This window comes from Macaca mulatta, chromosome 16, assembly GCF_049350105.2.
Source record: "Macaca mulatta isolate MMU2019108-1 chromosome 16, T2T-MMU8v2.0, whole genome shotgun sequence".
NCBI classification, from domain to species: domain Eukaryota; kingdom Metazoa; phylum Chordata; class Mammalia; order Primates; family Cercopithecidae; genus Macaca; species Macaca mulatta.
Genome location: NC_133421.1, coordinates 78,755,230 through 78,772,280, shown reverse-complemented (window position 1 = coordinate 78,772,280; position 17,051 = coordinate 78,755,230). Strand labels below are relative to the sequence as shown.

General features: G+C 36.4%; 1 protein-coding gene across 2 annotated transcripts in view; it reads left to right on the top strand.

Annotated features, from left to right (window-relative positions):
• Positions 1 to 17,051, top strand: part of ABCA6 (ATP binding cassette subfamily A member 6) — a 61,547-nt gene that overhangs the window by 20,463 nt on the left and 24,033 nt on the right. For both annotated transcript variants that reach the window (XM_015120202.3, XM_077972604.1), the window contains 11 exons: positions 1,535 to 1,593; positions 4,035 to 4,145; positions 4,594 to 4,769; positions 4,981 to 5,100; positions 5,354 to 5,492; positions 6,443 to 6,533; positions 7,806 to 7,945; positions 10,902 to 11,018; positions 12,490 to 12,673; positions 13,065 to 13,231; positions 15,707 to 15,840. In XM_015120202.3, coding sequence (XP_014975688.3) covers positions 1,535 to 1,593; positions 4,035 to 4,145; positions 4,594 to 4,769; positions 4,981 to 5,100; positions 5,354 to 5,492; positions 6,443 to 6,533; positions 7,806 to 7,945; positions 10,902 to 11,018; positions 12,490 to 12,673; positions 13,065 to 13,231; positions 15,707 to 15,840 — 1,438 coding nt within the window. The remainder of the gene's footprint in view (positions 1 to 1,534; positions 1,594 to 4,034; positions 4,146 to 4,593; positions 4,770 to 4,980; positions 5,101 to 5,353; positions 5,493 to 6,442; positions 6,534 to 7,805; positions 7,946 to 10,901; positions 11,019 to 12,489; positions 12,674 to 13,064; positions 13,232 to 15,706; positions 15,841 to 17,051) is intronic.

Below are 17,051 nucleotides of genomic sequence, written 5' to 3'. Positions count from 1 at the left end.
AGTAGCCTTGACTTTCCCTTTGAGGCTGATGAGGAACATTGAAGAGTAAATAAAATGGATTTTAAAATATAAATTTTTTAAATGGACCCAAGACTTGAACTATTTTAGAGTTAAATTTTACAAAAATGATACCAGGTTGGATGGGTGATGAATCTGAGTGAGAATCAAGAAGAGAGTAGTTGAATGTCCATGCTGCCAAGTAAGATCCAGCGTGATGGGGGAATGGGTTTAGGTGACAATGCAATGAAGTCTGTTCTGGATATGCAGTTTTAGAGCAGTTAATTCTCAAACCTGGCTTCACATTAGACTCATTTGGAAGAACATTTGATATATCCCAATCCTCAGCCTTTACTGCCATGAAAAACTCATCACCCCAGATCAATTAATGTGAATCTTTTTTCTGTGAACTCTGCAGAGAAGTAATTAATGTGAATATAATATGAATCTCTGAGGGTTGTTTGCAGGCATCAGTTCCCTTTGGAATTCTAATGTGTATTCACAATTGACAACTACTGATTAAGAGCAGTGTGTGTGTGTGTATGTGTGTGTGTGTGTGTATGTATGTGTGTGTGTGAGAGAGAGAGAGACAGAGAGAGACTATCCAGCAAACTATTAGATGTGTGAGTCTAAAGATCAATGAAAAGGGTGGGGTCAATATTAGGTTGATGCTAAAACAAAAAATCCAATAAGAAAACTTCTGGAGAGAGTCTCAAATGAGAAGATCCATCATATACATGGAGAACCCTGTGGAACATCAAGCTGATGTGTCTGATGAAGTAAGAGGACTTTATTAGGAAACAGAAAAGGAACATTTAGAAAAATAAGAAGCAAAGCAATTAAGTCACCACTAACAAAGAGAAAGTCATCAACAGTGACTCATAATCCAATACGTAAGAATGGAAAAGTATTTGTTGTATTTTATAATTAGGAGGTCACTAATGATTTCATTATGAAGTGGTTCACTGGAGTGGTGAGTTCAGAAATCAGAGTGCAATTGAAGAGGAATTAAAGGTCAGGAAGTGAAAATGGCAAGTTTATTTTGAGAATTTTGTACAATACAGGGAGGAGAGAAATCAAATTGTGTCCAAAGTAGAGCTGAGTTCAAAGAGGAGCTATTAGGGAGGACTGTAAAAGATGCAGGTGCTAGAGTGTCTGACTAATAAACTAATAAGCAAGACGTGGAGAGGATGCAGGATGCCAGTTCAAGGCCCCAGGTAAATGAGCTGATCTTGAACAGGGGGAAGAACCAACTATTCTAAAACTCGAGGAAGAAAGTGAGGATAATTACACAGCATTCTACTTTTCTAGACAAAATACTAGTAGTTTAATTGTAACTTGAGAGAGACTCCTTTATTTTCTACCTCAGGGGAAATGATTAATCAAAAATAGGTCTTTTTCTTTCTGAATAGACTATGCCATCCCTTATTTCACATAAAGTGGTTGGCTGCAGCTGTCACTATGATTAGGGCTATTAATGGCTTGTGCTATTTTCACTTCTGTGTTGGCTAAGTAAGCACCCTTTTTGTTATTTCAGAATCAGAAATGTTAAGAAGGAATATAAAGGAAAGTCTGGAAAAGTGGAAGCATTGAAAGGTAAAGAAAAACATTGAAACATTTCATTCTTTCACTTATTTCTTTATTATAAAAAAGGGAAACAATTCGATGTGAAAAAATTTGAAGCATATAGATAAGCAAAAGAAAAAAGAATGCAAATAACCCAATGCTATCACTTGGACATTAATCATGATTAAGAATACACTGTAAAATTCTTCCAGATATTGCATGGATCTATTAATTTATAAAAATGGTATACAATGAAAGATGCAATTTATCTTTGCTTTTAAAGATTAATCTGCTATGAACGATATTTTATATATTGTCACTGTGAGGAAAGAACATCTAAACTGAAATCTGATAAAGGTTTTATACTAGCTGGTGAATTTACATAGTTTATATGTACTGGTGAGGTTAACTGAAGCAAGATGAATAAAACCATTGACTATGAATTAAATTTCACAAGCCAATATCCTATTACAAACATAATTTATCATTTGAAATGAAAAAACACATTTTGATACAAAATATTCTAACATACAGTTTTCTATAACAGACATTTAAGCAAATATCAAAGTGAGTAGCTACATTTCATGGAGGTCAATTTGCTTTATTAAAAATGATTTTTAGGAAGAATAAAAATGATTTTTATAAAAGAAGCCTTAAAAGCTGAAAAAGAAGAGCCATGAACCTTCCAGAAGTGGAGAGTTCTCCAACCATTGTGTTTATATTGCATGTTTTTTGTAATAAATGCAGCATCCTTTAATTCAGTCTTATTCATTACTTTTAGATTAGGTCTTTGAGAATTTAATGTATTTGTATGAGCAATTTTATTCTCTCTCTAGGTTTTTCTCATCAAATACCATCTAGATCTGCGATTTCGTTCTTTAATTTTAGCTCAGGATATATTGAAATAATTTTAAATCAATTACTTAAAGTTTTGGAACACATTTTGAACTACCTTTGCACTCCATCAAGTCATGAACTTCTTTTTGTCTAAACAGAAAACGTCTTTAAGCATTTTGTTCATTTTAAAAATAGCAGCACCTTAAAAAATTAAAAGCATTGGACATCAATACATTAAAAATGTGAATATAAATTCAAACCAAATGTAGCTGCTCTTTGGGAAACCAGGGAAGTGGTTGCATTCCCTTAGCCTCCTCTTCCTTCCTCATGGAGTTAGTTTCTGGAGCACATCTGCAGCACATTTGGGACACACTTTTGAAATCTTTTATCTATGGCCTATTTTTCAGAAGCCAAATAGCATTCCATTATATGGATACCGGGATTAACTTATTAACACACCAATGTATGAGATCCAGTTTGTTTCCAATTTTTAGTGTAATAAAAAATACTAGAATGAACAGCCTTGTTCAGTCTTTGTAAATGTCGTAAATTGTTTCTTGAATATAAATTTCTAGAAGCAGAATTATTCAAAGGAAGCATACTTTCAAGATTCTTGATTCATATTTCAAATTATTTCCCGTGAGAATTATAAAAAGTCATACTCCCAGAAGCAATACATAATGAATAGTAATGACAATGACAACAATAGCAATAAACACTTAGATTTCATTGAGGACTTGGTATGTGCTGGAAACTATGCTAAGTGATTTACATGTACCATTTTACATTTCGGCCTGTGAAAGACATATTAATACATCTCTCACTTTGCAGATGAGAAAACTGAGGCTTCTATTTTATTTTTCCAGTTACTATGTGTCAGTCCCAACAGCCAGTATCACTTCCCTCTTACCCTGGAAAACACTGTATACTTTCCATTTAAAAATTACAGGCCAGGCATGGTGGCTCATCCCTGTAAATCCCAAAGTGGGTGAATTGCTTGAACTCAGGAGTTTGAATCCAGCCTGGGCAACATGGCGAAACCCTGTCTCTACTAAAAATACAAAAATTAGCCAAGTGTGGTGGCGTGGGCCGATAGTCTCAGCTAGAGGGGGCTGACATGGGAGAATTGCCTAAGCGTGGGAGATTGAGGCTGCAGTGAGCTGTGATTACTCCACTTGCTCCACTGCACTCCAGTCTAGGTGGCAGAATGAGATCCTGTCGCAAAAAAAAAAAAAAAAAAAATTTACAAACATACAATTTGTTAATTTATTTGTTTAGTTGTCCCAAAATTATTCATTAAATAAACCATCTTTTTAATAAGTTTGAAAGGTCATTTGATTACTCTCTATTTTTATATTTACTTTGGTCCACACTAGACTTCTATTCTGTTCCATTGGTCACTATATCCTGCACCAGTGACATATTATTTTAATTATTACAGTTTTGTCACATATTATTTTGGCAGTTAGGAAAATATTGAACATTGTGTATTTTAAAGTATTGAAATGCTGAGAAATACACCACTAAACTAAATAGCCTTGTTCTATATTGGGACCAGACTGGTCTAATGCCCCTCAGTTTATACTGTTAATAATTTGTTAACAATTTGTTCTAATAATTTGTTCTAAAAATAGGCTTGCTGTTTGACATATATGAAGGTCAAATCACGGCAATTCTGGGTCACAGTGGAGCTGGCAAATCTTCACTGCTAAATATTCTTAATGGATTGTCTGTTCCAACAGAAGGTGAGCAAGAAGAAATTTCTCAAAGGCAAGATGTCTTATAATAAAATGAGGTCAAGCATATGCCTTTCATTTTAAATTTTAAATTTGATGGCTTAAGAGAAATAATGTTTATCTAAAGTTGTTTCCAAGAGCTACATAATTTTGAATATGCTTCATATTTCTGCAATATTTATGAAATTATTTTATTTATTCCATCGTGTGATATTTCCGGGTAAATGTGCAGTTCTACAAGCATATGTTTGTGTCAGGAATAATTAGTAGTTGTTCACAAATTGTGTTCACAAATGTGCAGTTCTGTAAGCATATATTTATGTCAAGAATAATTAGTAGTTGTTCACAAATCATTTTAGACATTTGTGAATATATGCCAATATTTTCTTAAATGAAATCTATGAATACTAATAAAATGTATTATCTTGCCAATTTTATTTTTAACTTCCATTCTTAGGATCAGTTACCATCTATAATAAAAATCTCTCTGAAATGCAAGACTTGGAGGAAATCAGAAAGATAACTGGTGTCTGTCCTCAATTCAATGTTCAATTTGACATACTCACCGTGAAGGAAAACCTCAGCCTGTTTGCTAAAATAAAAGGAATTCATCCACAGGAAGTGGAACAAGAGGTAGGAGGGCATGCTTGGATTAACTGACCTGCCAACCACTTACCAAATTAAATCATGACCGCAGAATTCTCTTCAATGATTTATATGCCTTGTTATGAATAAAATTTAGGCAAAGAGGTCCCATAACAAATATCGACTGCTTTAATGAGCGGTTAAAATAGCATAATATGAACCATTTTGGATTTTAAAAGTTGTATATTTTCTCATATAGGTACAACGAATATTGCTGGAATTGGACATGCAAAACATTCAAGATAACCTTGCCAAACATTTAAGTGAAGGACAGAAAAGAAAGCTGACTTTTGGGATTGCCATTTTAGGAGATCCTCAAGTAAGTTAGATTATGCATGGGGAAGGATGCAGGTTGAATGTCTGCAAAATGTCAAGTTCTTTTACCACTAAAGGTGATAGAGCTTTCATTGTAATGTATCAAGAGAGAGCCTGCTATGTTTAACTATAAATAGAAATATGTTGGAGAAAAATGACTGGATGGTTATTATTTTGTGGTATTTATTGTTTTTCATGCTATCATCTGGATGTAGTTAATATGAGAGACATATTTTATGTATCTTCATTCTCTGTAGATTTTGCTCTTAGATGAACCAACTACTGGATTGGATCCTTTTTCCAGAGATCAAGTGTGGAGCCTCCTGAGAGAGCATAGAGCAGATCATGTGATCCTTTTCAGTACCCAGTCCATGGATGAGGCTGACATCCTGGCTGGTAATTGTTGGTTTTATCTCAGTATTACCATGATGCAATTGGGGAATTTAGAAGCGAAGTCTATTCCCAGGGTAAGAGCCCTGCTCTCACGATGGCAATGTTCTTACATTCCATAGCAGTCAGGAGGATGACAGGAATCTAGTTCCACTGTGGAATTCCTTTCTGGTTGTACATTTGCTAGGTAGTGACAAATAATGAAAAATTCTGATTGCCCATTTTTTTTTTAGGTCAGCTATCAATTAATTTAAACATTCAAATCTTCTTTTATATACACTTAGCTGAAAAATAGTCACTCATTTTTTAGCATCAGAGTATACAGTATACCATGTAATTTATGTGGTTTTTTTTTTCAGAAAGTGTTGGAAGGTGCAGATAGACTGGTGTTCATGAGCTTATTTTTAATTTAATTTATTTGTATAAATTTAATGAGTACAAATACAGTTTTGTTACATGGATATATTATGTAGTGGTGAAGTCTGGGCTTTTGGTGTATTCATCACCAATTAATGTACATTGTACCGATTAAATAGTTTCTCATTCCCCATCCGCCTCTGACTCTTCCACACTTCCGAGTCGTCAGTGTCTATTATTCCATACTGTATGTCCATGTATACCCATTATTTAGCCCCCACTTATAAATGAGAACATGCAGTATTTGACTTTCTGTTGCTCTGTTGTTTCACTTATGATAATAGACTCCAGTTCCATCCATGTTGCTGCAAAAGACATGGTTTCATTCTTTTTTATGGTTGAATAATATCATGAGTTCATTTTAAATGCATCAATTTTAATGTGTATTTCAAATGTTAAAATGCACACTAGATCTAGTTATACCCTGTTGAATACGTCTCCTTTGCACTTCTGAGCATTGGCTCCTCATCTTTCTTTACTAGAGAAGGAAGAAATGAATGACCCCGAATGTCTTTTCTCACTTGATTTCTTTCATTCAGATAGAAAAGTGATCATGTCCAATGGGAGACTGAAGTGTGCAGGTTCTTCTATCTTTTTGAAAAGAAGGTGGGGTCTTGGATATCACCTCAGGTAAAGGCTTTGGGAATAGATTGGATTTATGTGTTTTCAATACTGGTATATGAAAAAGTTGGACAATTATGAAACAGAACTGGCCTCATGCTTCATCTCTACCAAACTGGATTGATCAGTGTTTCCTGAATACTTTTCCTACTTTCCTTCCTCCTGTGTCTTTACAATGTTAATCGTTGGCAACATTTCAACATGATAAACCAAGCCTGACTTTTCACAGCAGGTCTACTTCATGTGCCATTTTTCCAGGTAGCTGTTCTGTGTAGCCTAAACCTCTACCTTCTTCCTTCTGTCATTTTCCTTAGCCGATCCGTATAATTCTGGAATGTGTTTTCATTCTTTCATAGGGCAAAAAGGCAAATAATTTCAGAAGCCAGTATCAACAAGGAGAAATCTAGGGGCAGAGAGTAATGATAACTGTGGCTAACAAAAAAGTGTATATATTAGTCTGTTCTCATGCTGCTAATGACATACCCGAGACTGGGTAATATATAAAGGAAAGAGGTTTAATTGACTCACAGTTCAGCGTGGCTGACTAGGTCTCAGGAAACTTACAATCATGGCAGAAGGGAAAGCAAACACACCCTTCTTCACATGGTGACAGCAAGGAGAAATGCAGAGTGAAGGCAGGGAAAAGCCCCTTGTAAAACCATCATATCTCATGAGAACTCACTATCATGAGAATAGCATGAGGGTCACCACCCCTATGATTCAGTTACCTCCCACCGGGTCCCTCCTATGACATGTAGGAATTATGGGAGCTACAATTCAAGATGACATTTGGGTGGGGACACAGCCAAACCATATCAGTGTATATCCAGGCTAAAATATTGTTTAAAAAAACTCTGTGGTCAAACAAAGCATGCATGTGGGCCAGATTTTCTCTACTAGCTAATGATATGGTCTGGTATAATAATTATTTTCCCTAAGAAGCCTCTTCTTCCTAACATTCTCACCTTCCTCCATTTATCTGTAACTATACATATAAAACTCTTTATCGTTTAATTTACATTATATATTTGTTTGTATATTTGTAATTATACATTACAATGTATAATTGTACTTATACATTTTCTGAGCTTATACATTTTCTATATATAGATTACAAAATGTTCAAACTGATAGATTACTATCATGTTATAATTTACTCATCTTTTTGTTTCATAAAGCCAAGCAAAGTAGTGCTCTACAGCTAGGTGTTCAGTTAAAGCTCTTCTTTTGTGGTAGTGGTGGAGAAAATGCAAATGACTTGTCTTTTCTTTTAAATATTAGTTTACATAGGAATGAAATATGTAATCCAGAACAAATAACATCCTTCATTACTCATCACATCCCCGACGCTAAATTAAAAACAAAAAACAAAGAAAAGCTTGTATATACTTTGCCATTGGAAAGGACAAACATATTTCCAGGTAACTCAACTATGATTACAATACATGAAATTTGGGAAAAAATGTTCACTTTATTATTATAGTAACTTTCTTTGTCTAATTAATTTAGACTTTTTCTTAGTTTTGGCCACCTGAGAAGCAGAACTCGAGAGGAAGGATTGAGTGCCATTGATTTATTGGGTAGTTGCTTCCTTGAAGCACCAGCAGATAATGGGGACAGGTGAGAGGGAAGGGAAGGCAGCCAGGGAAGTCTGAATTCTGGAGCAGATTACTGTGGTAGACAATTGAGGTGCAATGCCCATGGAAGGGAAATAAATGAAATAAGTGGGTTCAGTGTTTTGTCACCAGAGGGGTGAGTAAGCTGGGGTTCTTACCCACTGTTCCCCATCCATTGTTGATTAAGGGATGCCTACGAGAGCATTAACTTTCTCATCCATCTGGCTTACTCTGAACATGAGCTTAGAATACTTCCAAGTACAGAAAAAGGACCTCAGGCAGGTGCTTTTAATAAGTAGATTTACCGTGTCCAGGTGAATCCAGAAGAGATGTTGGTGGGGCAGAAAGGTTTCTGCTACAAGTTTCTCTTTGTAAGGTAGCCCCCCATTATTCACAAGGAATAGATAGTTCCAAGATCTCCAGTTCACGCCTGAAACCGTGAATAGAACCAAACCTAATTGCCATCGATCCGAAAACATTTCTGTTCATGTCTTCCACCTACACATTGAATGCCTTTTCCATCTTAACTAAGCACTTAACAGGCATTGTGGCTGTAACTTTTGCAGTTTGAGGTGCAACCGCAAAAGTAGCATGAATTTCTTTTGCCTTCTTCACAATTTCACAGACAGAAGATTTATTCTTACATTAGATCTTAGCATCAGCCTAAGATTTTTTTTTTTTTTCCTTGTTGAGAACTTTCACCTTTTCACCTACAGAAAGCATTTTATGGCTTTTCTTTGACATATCCAAATTGCCAGCATCATTACCCTTGCACTTTGGGAGCCTTATTAGGTAAAATAGGGGTGCCTTGTACTGCAATAGCATGACAGTTGCTCTAATATCCCAGAGGGCTACTAAGTGACAGGCGGGTATAGCATGGTTCTGCTGGACAGGGGATGATGCATGTCCTGAGCCTGAGCAAGATGGAGTGGGATGGTGAAGGATTTCATCACACTACTTACAAGGGCACACAACTGAAAACTTATGAATTATTTCTCGAATTTTCCATTTTATGTTTTTAGACAGCAGTTGACGGTGGATAATTGAAACTGTGCAAAATGAAACTGTGGATAAGGCAGGATTTCTCTATTTTAATTGTGCATGTGTTATTTTGCAGAGAAAAACAACTTACGTAGTCTACGAAAGTGTTCAACCCTCGGTTCCCTGCCAACTGGGTAGCACCACCCATTCAGACTTTGTTTGATAAGCAATCCTAAAGATTACTAGCTCTTTGTGTAATGTTTTCTACATGTTAGGCACTGTTCTAATGGTTTCATATATATTAACTCCTTTAGTTCTCACAACTGTTTTTTCTATGAGATGGGTGCTATAACTTGCCCTATCTTACAAATGAGGAAATGTATTTCAGTGTCTTTTGATTTAAACAGCTTCCCTTTGGTTTAAACATTTAGTTTGTTAAAGGTATAACTCCCTATATACCTGCCTTAATAAGCTCTTTTACATAATTCCGTTTCATTAGGCAAATATACAGGAATTCCCAGATTTTAGCTTCACTCCCCAGTGTGGCAGCTCTCTATGTCCCTGCAGTAGCATAGAAGATGGTGTTCTTCTCAGATCAGTGGACTATGCCATGTTATTTTGTTCTTGGACTAAGGCCCTGTGAGGTGCAACTGGTCCACTTTCATGTTTGGTCAGAGAAGGAGAATAAGGATTTATATGTTGGTACCACTACTGGAATATATTACTTTGCCAGAGTTACTTTGTTGACCTCCCAGCCCATGGCAGCCTCTTTACACAGACCCAAGGCCTCTGCTAGTCGAATGGCATGCTTATATCCTTTTCAGGACATGGGACTCCCAGGTCCCTTGCTGCCGTGTGCAGGTCATAGGGAAACACAGTGTATGCTACAGTCTCATCCACCTAGAGCCTCTCAATAATGTCATTGGCCCATCCTCCCACCCAAAGTAGAAAGTAGCATCTAAGAGTCTTCTAGAATCCTGCCATCTCATCCAAGTATCTCCATGAAAGAATTAGCCAATAAATGTGTACTGGGAAAGTATTATATAAAAGGCACTGCTCCAGCAACTAGAATTACCACAGCCTACATCTAACTAGATAGAGAAAGGTAGACACACAAAATATACAAATTTTTCAACAATTGTACACTAAAATAATAAACAAGGCCAGTGAGTTAGAGTAATGACTGGTGTCTGGCTGAGGTTTACATAGAGTGGCCACTGAAGGCCACAAGAAGAAAATGGTCAAGAACACTCCAAGTCGAGGGGAAAGGAGGATGTCTGGAGGGCAATGAGTGAGAGAGCAGAATGGCAAATGGAGGTGGGTAAGGTTGTATGGATAGATGGAGACAGGCTCTTTCGGAGCTTCAGAGGTTGTGTTATTGACTTTGATTTTTATTTTAAATACATTGAGAAACCATTGAAAGACTTATACAGAAAGAAGACCCAGAATATAGGTAGAGATATACGTGGGTTTGTAGTGTGGAGGTGAGAAGATAATGGTCTTTCTGATTGTTCAGATTTCTGCAGAGAAATCTACAGGAAGCTCACAAACTGAGAATGGAAGATGAAGTGAGACAGTTTGAGGATGGAGGAAGAGGTCTTCCTTAGTTATTTCAGAGAAGGAGAGGATTCTCATGAAATTTTGCTTTTGACTACTGTGATACTCCAAAGACATAATTTTCTTAACAATATTATGTATCATCTTTTAAATAAGTATTAATTTACTTGGTTTAGTTCTCGATGTGGTTTTTCAAAGTATCTATTCATATTTTTTGCCTTAGATCTTTTCAGTAATCTGGATAAGTGTTCTGACCAGGGAGTGACAGGTTATGACATTTCCATGTCAACTCTAAATGAAATCTTTATGAAACTGGAAGGACAGTCAACTATCGAACAAGGTAAAGCCATTTGTGTAATTCACAGAAAACCAATTCCCAAATGATCATGTGTCAGTTTAGTATTTATTATTTCTTGTGGGTGATTCACACTGAGAAATGTGATTTCATTCCAAATTTGGCTCTGCCATTTGAAATGGGCTGTCATTATTTCTTAGTATCATTACTACGACTGATCACAGATCCCTTCATGGAGTCTACCAAGTTTCCTTTCGGAAACTATTTCCTATCCTCAGATGTTCCCTGCTTCTTAGATACCTTCAGGCTGTGAAAGGCTCTTAATTAGGGGAATGAGGTCTGAACAGATTTTTTTTTAAGATAAAAATTGCTCTTATCTTGTTAATATACAAAATTCCACTAAGGTCTTAGTGGGGAGAATTCTCAGCATCCACTCTTGTATATTTTAATGGGTGATAATAATCATTGTCATTATGGAGCTCCTCTTATGCTTAATGTATGGATATACATTGATATATATGCCTTCAACATTATCTTCCTATAATAACCTTTCCAGGAAGTGTCATTGGCATTGGTTTACAAATGAGAAAATCAGACCTGTGAGCAGTTAAGTGATTTTCCCCGATCACAGATGTAAGACTTATGTACAGATCTGGCAGTTCAGAGCTGATGATCTTTCCCCTATACTACTAAATGATTGACACCTTAGTAGTAGATATTTAGGTGGTAATGATTGGGTATTTTTATGCAGAAGATTTCTTAAAAATCCCTCCAAGTAATGATATTCTTGGGAATTTCTTTGCTTTTCAAATATTGGGCACAATGAAATCACCATTTTTGTGAATTATTCTTTTGGTATGAATTCAGCATATTTTCTCACTGAGTATAGAATATGGGCGTCATAACATGCTTCTTATATTGTTTGCACTGTAACCACAAGCAATCTAAAACTTTATTTGATTTAAACTTTTAATTTTTTATCACCATTGGCAATTACAAACTTAACTATAGGAAGAAAATATAGATGGCAGTGGTGAAGTATAAACTTAATAAATATTGAAAAACGATGTCTAAATAATTCCTTTGAATTGGTTATAAAAATAAAACAAATGTAAAACCTTTTTTTTTTTTTTTTTTGAGACAGAATCTCACTCTGTCTCCTAGGCCAGAGTGCAGCGGCACAATCTCGGCTCACAGCAACCTCTGCCTCCCAGGTTCAAGCGATTCTCCTACCTCAGCCTCCTGAGGAGCTGGGATTACAGGCGCCCGCCACCAGGCCCGGCTAAGTTTTGTATTTTTGGTAGAGACAGGATTTCGCCATGTTGACCAGGCTGGTCTTGAAATCCTGACCTCAGGTGATCTGCCCACCTCAGCCTTCCAGAGTGCTGGGATTACAGGCGTAAGCCACCACGCCTGGCCATGTAATACTGTTTTTAGTATTACTAAGGAAAATCTGTGATGCCTCCAGGATGGCATTAATATTATAATATGTGTGTTTGTGTGTATGTGTATATAGATTTCAAACAAGTGGAGATGATAAGAGACTCTGAAAGCCTCAATGAAATGGAGCTGGCTCACTCTTCCTTCTCTGAAATGCAGACAGCTGTGAGTGACATGCACCTCTGGAGAATGCAAGTCTTTGCCATGGCGCGGCTCCGTTTCTTAAAGTTAAAACGTCAAACGAAAGTGTTATTGACCCTGTGAGTAGCAGAGTACTGTGGTTTTGTTAGATCATGAGTTTCAAAAGAGGTTCAAACCAGAAGATAATTTTGAACACAGTATCTGATATTCCTGCCACAGGGTGGACAAATTCAGCATTTAAGTTTTCTGACAGTGGGAATACTTGAATGTTCACACTCGATTAGGCTTATACATGCAGGTGTGTTTTGTTTTCATGGTTTCATAACCTGGTATTTATATGGTAATGCCTTCTGGTACTGTGTAGCATGCTAGGGTATTACCTTCAGAATTTTAGTACCAAATCATGATAGGCATAAGGCAGGCTTGGCACTCAACAAATACTTGTGGAATGTCTTACTAAATAAATAAAATTCCTAGAGATTCATATGCTAATGTTTCTTTGTTGTTTAGATTATTGGTATTTGGAATCGCAATGTTCCCTTTGATTGTCGAAAATATAATGTATGCTATGTTAAATGAAAAGATCGATTGGGAATTTAAAACCGAATTGTATTTTCTGTCTCCTGGACAACTTCCCCAGGAACCCCGTACCAGCCTGTTGATCATCAATAACACAGGTGAAAAGAAAAATAACATTTAAATCCAGAAATAAGTTATTTTTATTGTTGAATAGCACAGGAGGAGGGGAAAGTAAATCATAAAAGAAAATGGGTATTTAAACTTCATTTATAGAAAACACCTAATGAGGAACAGTGCATATTTACTCTGATTTTGGAGATGCCAGGGATGATGAGGACAAGAGAAAAAGAACTTGGGTCACTGTATAACCTGGAAGAGTAAAGATGTCTATCTACCTGACTACCCTAAGCTATTACGTGACAAATACATTTCTATATTGGCGCACCCATTCTATTTTGAGATCACTTTGTTACACAGCAGCCTGACCTATACCACAAAGACAACGCATACTGGTCACCATGTGAAGATGGGCTATCTATCCCCCATGCCCCGTCATTAAGTACAAGATACAGGAAGACGCCTTATTTTGTTATCCCACACAATGGGTAGTTGGTTTTGTTTTTGTTTTGTTTTGAGACAGAGTCTTGCTCTGTTGCCCATGCTGGAGTGCAGTGGTGCGATCTCGGTTCAATGCAACCTCCACCTCCCAGGTTTAAGCAATTCTCCTGCCTCAGCCTCCTGAGTAGCTGGGATTACAGGCATGTGCCATCACGTCTGACTAATTTTTTTTCCTTGTAGTTTTAGTAGAAATGGGATTTTGCCATGTTGACCAGGCTGGTCTTGAACTCCTGGCCTCAAGTGATCTGCCCTCCTTGGCTTCCCAAAGTGCTGGGATTATAGATGTGAGCCACTGTGCCCAGCCGGTATATATATATATTTTTTTCTAACCACTTAATTAACTTTGAAGAAGGAACTTTTGTGTTAGTACCTCAGACGTTAAAAAAAAAAAAAAATTACAGTAAGAGTCTTCCCTTGCCGAGTTCCTCACTCATTTGATTTTCCCATGGATTTGCGACTCAGGCCTGCAGTGTATGGTCTTTAAACAAAGATGGTCTTTTCCTTTCCGTTTCTCATTCTTCTTGTTTTCCATTTGGGTTTTGGAAAGTAAATTTTATTCACTTCACTACCTTAAATGCTAATTGTACGTTTAATTTCCGAGATCTAGAAAGGTTTCTTTACCTATGAGCTCATAAGATAAGTAAATCAGGTCTCTCTTTTCCTCTTTGGTCACTCTTGAGGACAGTGGACTTGTGTTAATTAATTTATTTTTTTGTCTCCGTACTTAGGTATTTTATGGTTTAAGTTGGAAGCTTCTGTGCCATTTTGTTCCTCTTTTCTCAAAATCTGACAATTATTGGTAACATGTTTATCTTTTAATGTGAGAATCCCTGTCTCCCTAGGTGGATGTGGGTCAGTATATGGCACTGCACCTCAAGTGACTGGAGGTGGAGTGGGGTGTGTGGCTGCTCAAGGTGTATGGAAAGCTTATTTTCTATGTGCATGTCCCTGTATCATTTGGTGGAGAGATCCTAATTCATCTAAGGTTTGGCCTTATTTTTCCAATCCCAGAGCCCGCTATAAACTCCCATTTCAAAGGCAAAATAAATAAATAAATAAATAAATAAAGTCCTTCTTATCCTCTTATTCATTCCATCTTGCCCGAGTTATTGTCTGCAGTTACATCAGGTTTGCCCAGCTGTGCTCCTCAGATAATGTCTCTTAGTAAGTAAATATGGGACTCTTACCCTGAGGACAACTGCGGCTACTGTGTGTTCTGTGCCGAATGTGGGGAGGGGCCTGACAGGTCATCTTTTTTCAGGTATAGTTCACGACCCTGACTGTAGCTTCAGAGCCCACCTTACCCTCTTGCATTCATCCACTCTGAGTTCAGGTATCCTGGAAATTGGTTTTACCTTCAGTTGTTTGCTCCGGTGTGCTCTAGGCTGTGAATTTTTCTCAGCTCATATTTTGCAGTCAGACGTTCTCATCTGCTTTCTTCTTTAGGGTCATATCCAAAACCCTGATCTGATGATGACATCCTCTTTCACTTCCTAAGAAAGATTATATTTATACAATATACATGTATGTAATATGTATGTAAATGTTTAAAACAAAGTAAAACATATGTATGTGTTATACAGACACATATATATTTACTTGTCCATTCTTTGGAAGAAGAACAAGGGAGAGAGAAGAGTGTTATCATTGGCTGTTTTAGGCTGGACAATCTGAAGTACTCCTCATAAAATTATTGTATCTCCACAGATTATTCAATTCAAATGTTGTTGTTGTTGTTGTTTACCAAAAAGTCATACAATAGAATTAGCTTATTTTTATGATTACATGTTAATTTGCATTAAACAGATTTATAAAGCGAATTCATTGTGGTATAAAATTTGCTAAATAGAAGATGGTAGAGTGTGGGTCAATATTATTACTGTGATACCCAAAGAAAGATATTTATACATAGTATTCCATAAATATTAACTTTAATCATGTGTATGATTTATTTTAAAAGTTTGATATGTGTTTTCTTACTTTTCTATGGCCTTCTCTTATTAACTTCATATTAGAATCAAATATTGAAGATTTTATAAAATCACTGAAGCATCAAAATATACTTTTGGAAGTAGATGACTTTGAAAACAGAAATGGTACTGATGGCCTCTCATACAATGGAGCGATCATAGTTTCCGGTAAACAAAAGGTATGTTTGCCTTTTTGCTTTTATGAAAATAAGCAAAAAGTACTACATTTTAGTTGTTTTAAAACTGCAGAAAATTAGTGCTAGTATACAGCAACTTGACTCAGAAAAACCATCTGGGTTGTTATTTAATAAACTGTGAAGTTTACCCAAGTTTTTGTAAAACATTTTCTATCTTAGCTTTGTTTTGAATTAGATAATTTTTACATTTGAAAGGATCTAAATTTAATTGTATTGTTTAAACTCAATAAAAATATTATAGCTTATAATTATCAATCAATATAATTATGGATCTAAGGAATTTTATTCAGTAGCTAACTACCTGAATAATGTTTATTTTTATATATTGAGAAAATACATTAGATACTATAGTATCTACATGAAATCCCTGAGAAAAAATTATTCTCGATCTGCTACCTTAGCATATGTCAATTTGGGTAAAAGAATCAAGCCATAGAGATTCATCAGAGAACAAGACTATTGAAAATACTTTTTTTGAGACAGCGTCTTGCTCTGTTACCCAGGCTGGAGCGCAGTGCCACAATCTCGGCTCACTACACCTCTGCCTCCCAGGTTCAAGTGACTCTCCTGCCTCAGCCTCCAGAGTAGCTGGGACTACGGGCAGGCACCACCGTGCCCAGCTAGTTTTTGTATATTTGGTAGAGAGGGGGTTTCATCATGTTGGCCAGGCTAGTCTCAAACTCCTGACCTCGGGTGATCCTCCTGCCTTGGCCTCCCAAAATGCTAGGATTACAGGCCTAAGTCACCATGCTCGGCTTCAAAATATGTCTTAATCTTAAGAACCCTTCAGTCTTATTTGCATTCTAATAAAAGCAAGGGGCCTAATTAAGTGAAGCTACCTCTTTATTTCTTGCTACAAAGTAAACTTTTTAAAAAGAAAAGCCTTTGAAGATGTATTACTGAATTCAGTTCTGTGTAAACTAAATATGCTATAAAAAATGTAATCCCTTTGTGCCAGTTTTGGGAAATTACTTTGTCAGTTACTATGTTACCTACCTCACATATTTACTATATGAACTAGTGGTAAGATTTAAACAATAAACCTCCTAATAGATGCATGAACATTTTCCTAAACATGAAGTACATAAACATAAAGATTGCTTTAGGAAGTGGGAAAATGCTTCTTTGGCAGGGTAAGCATGAATATTTAATGAACTCCATGCTTATCTCCTGTCCAGAAGGCCAGCGTTCCT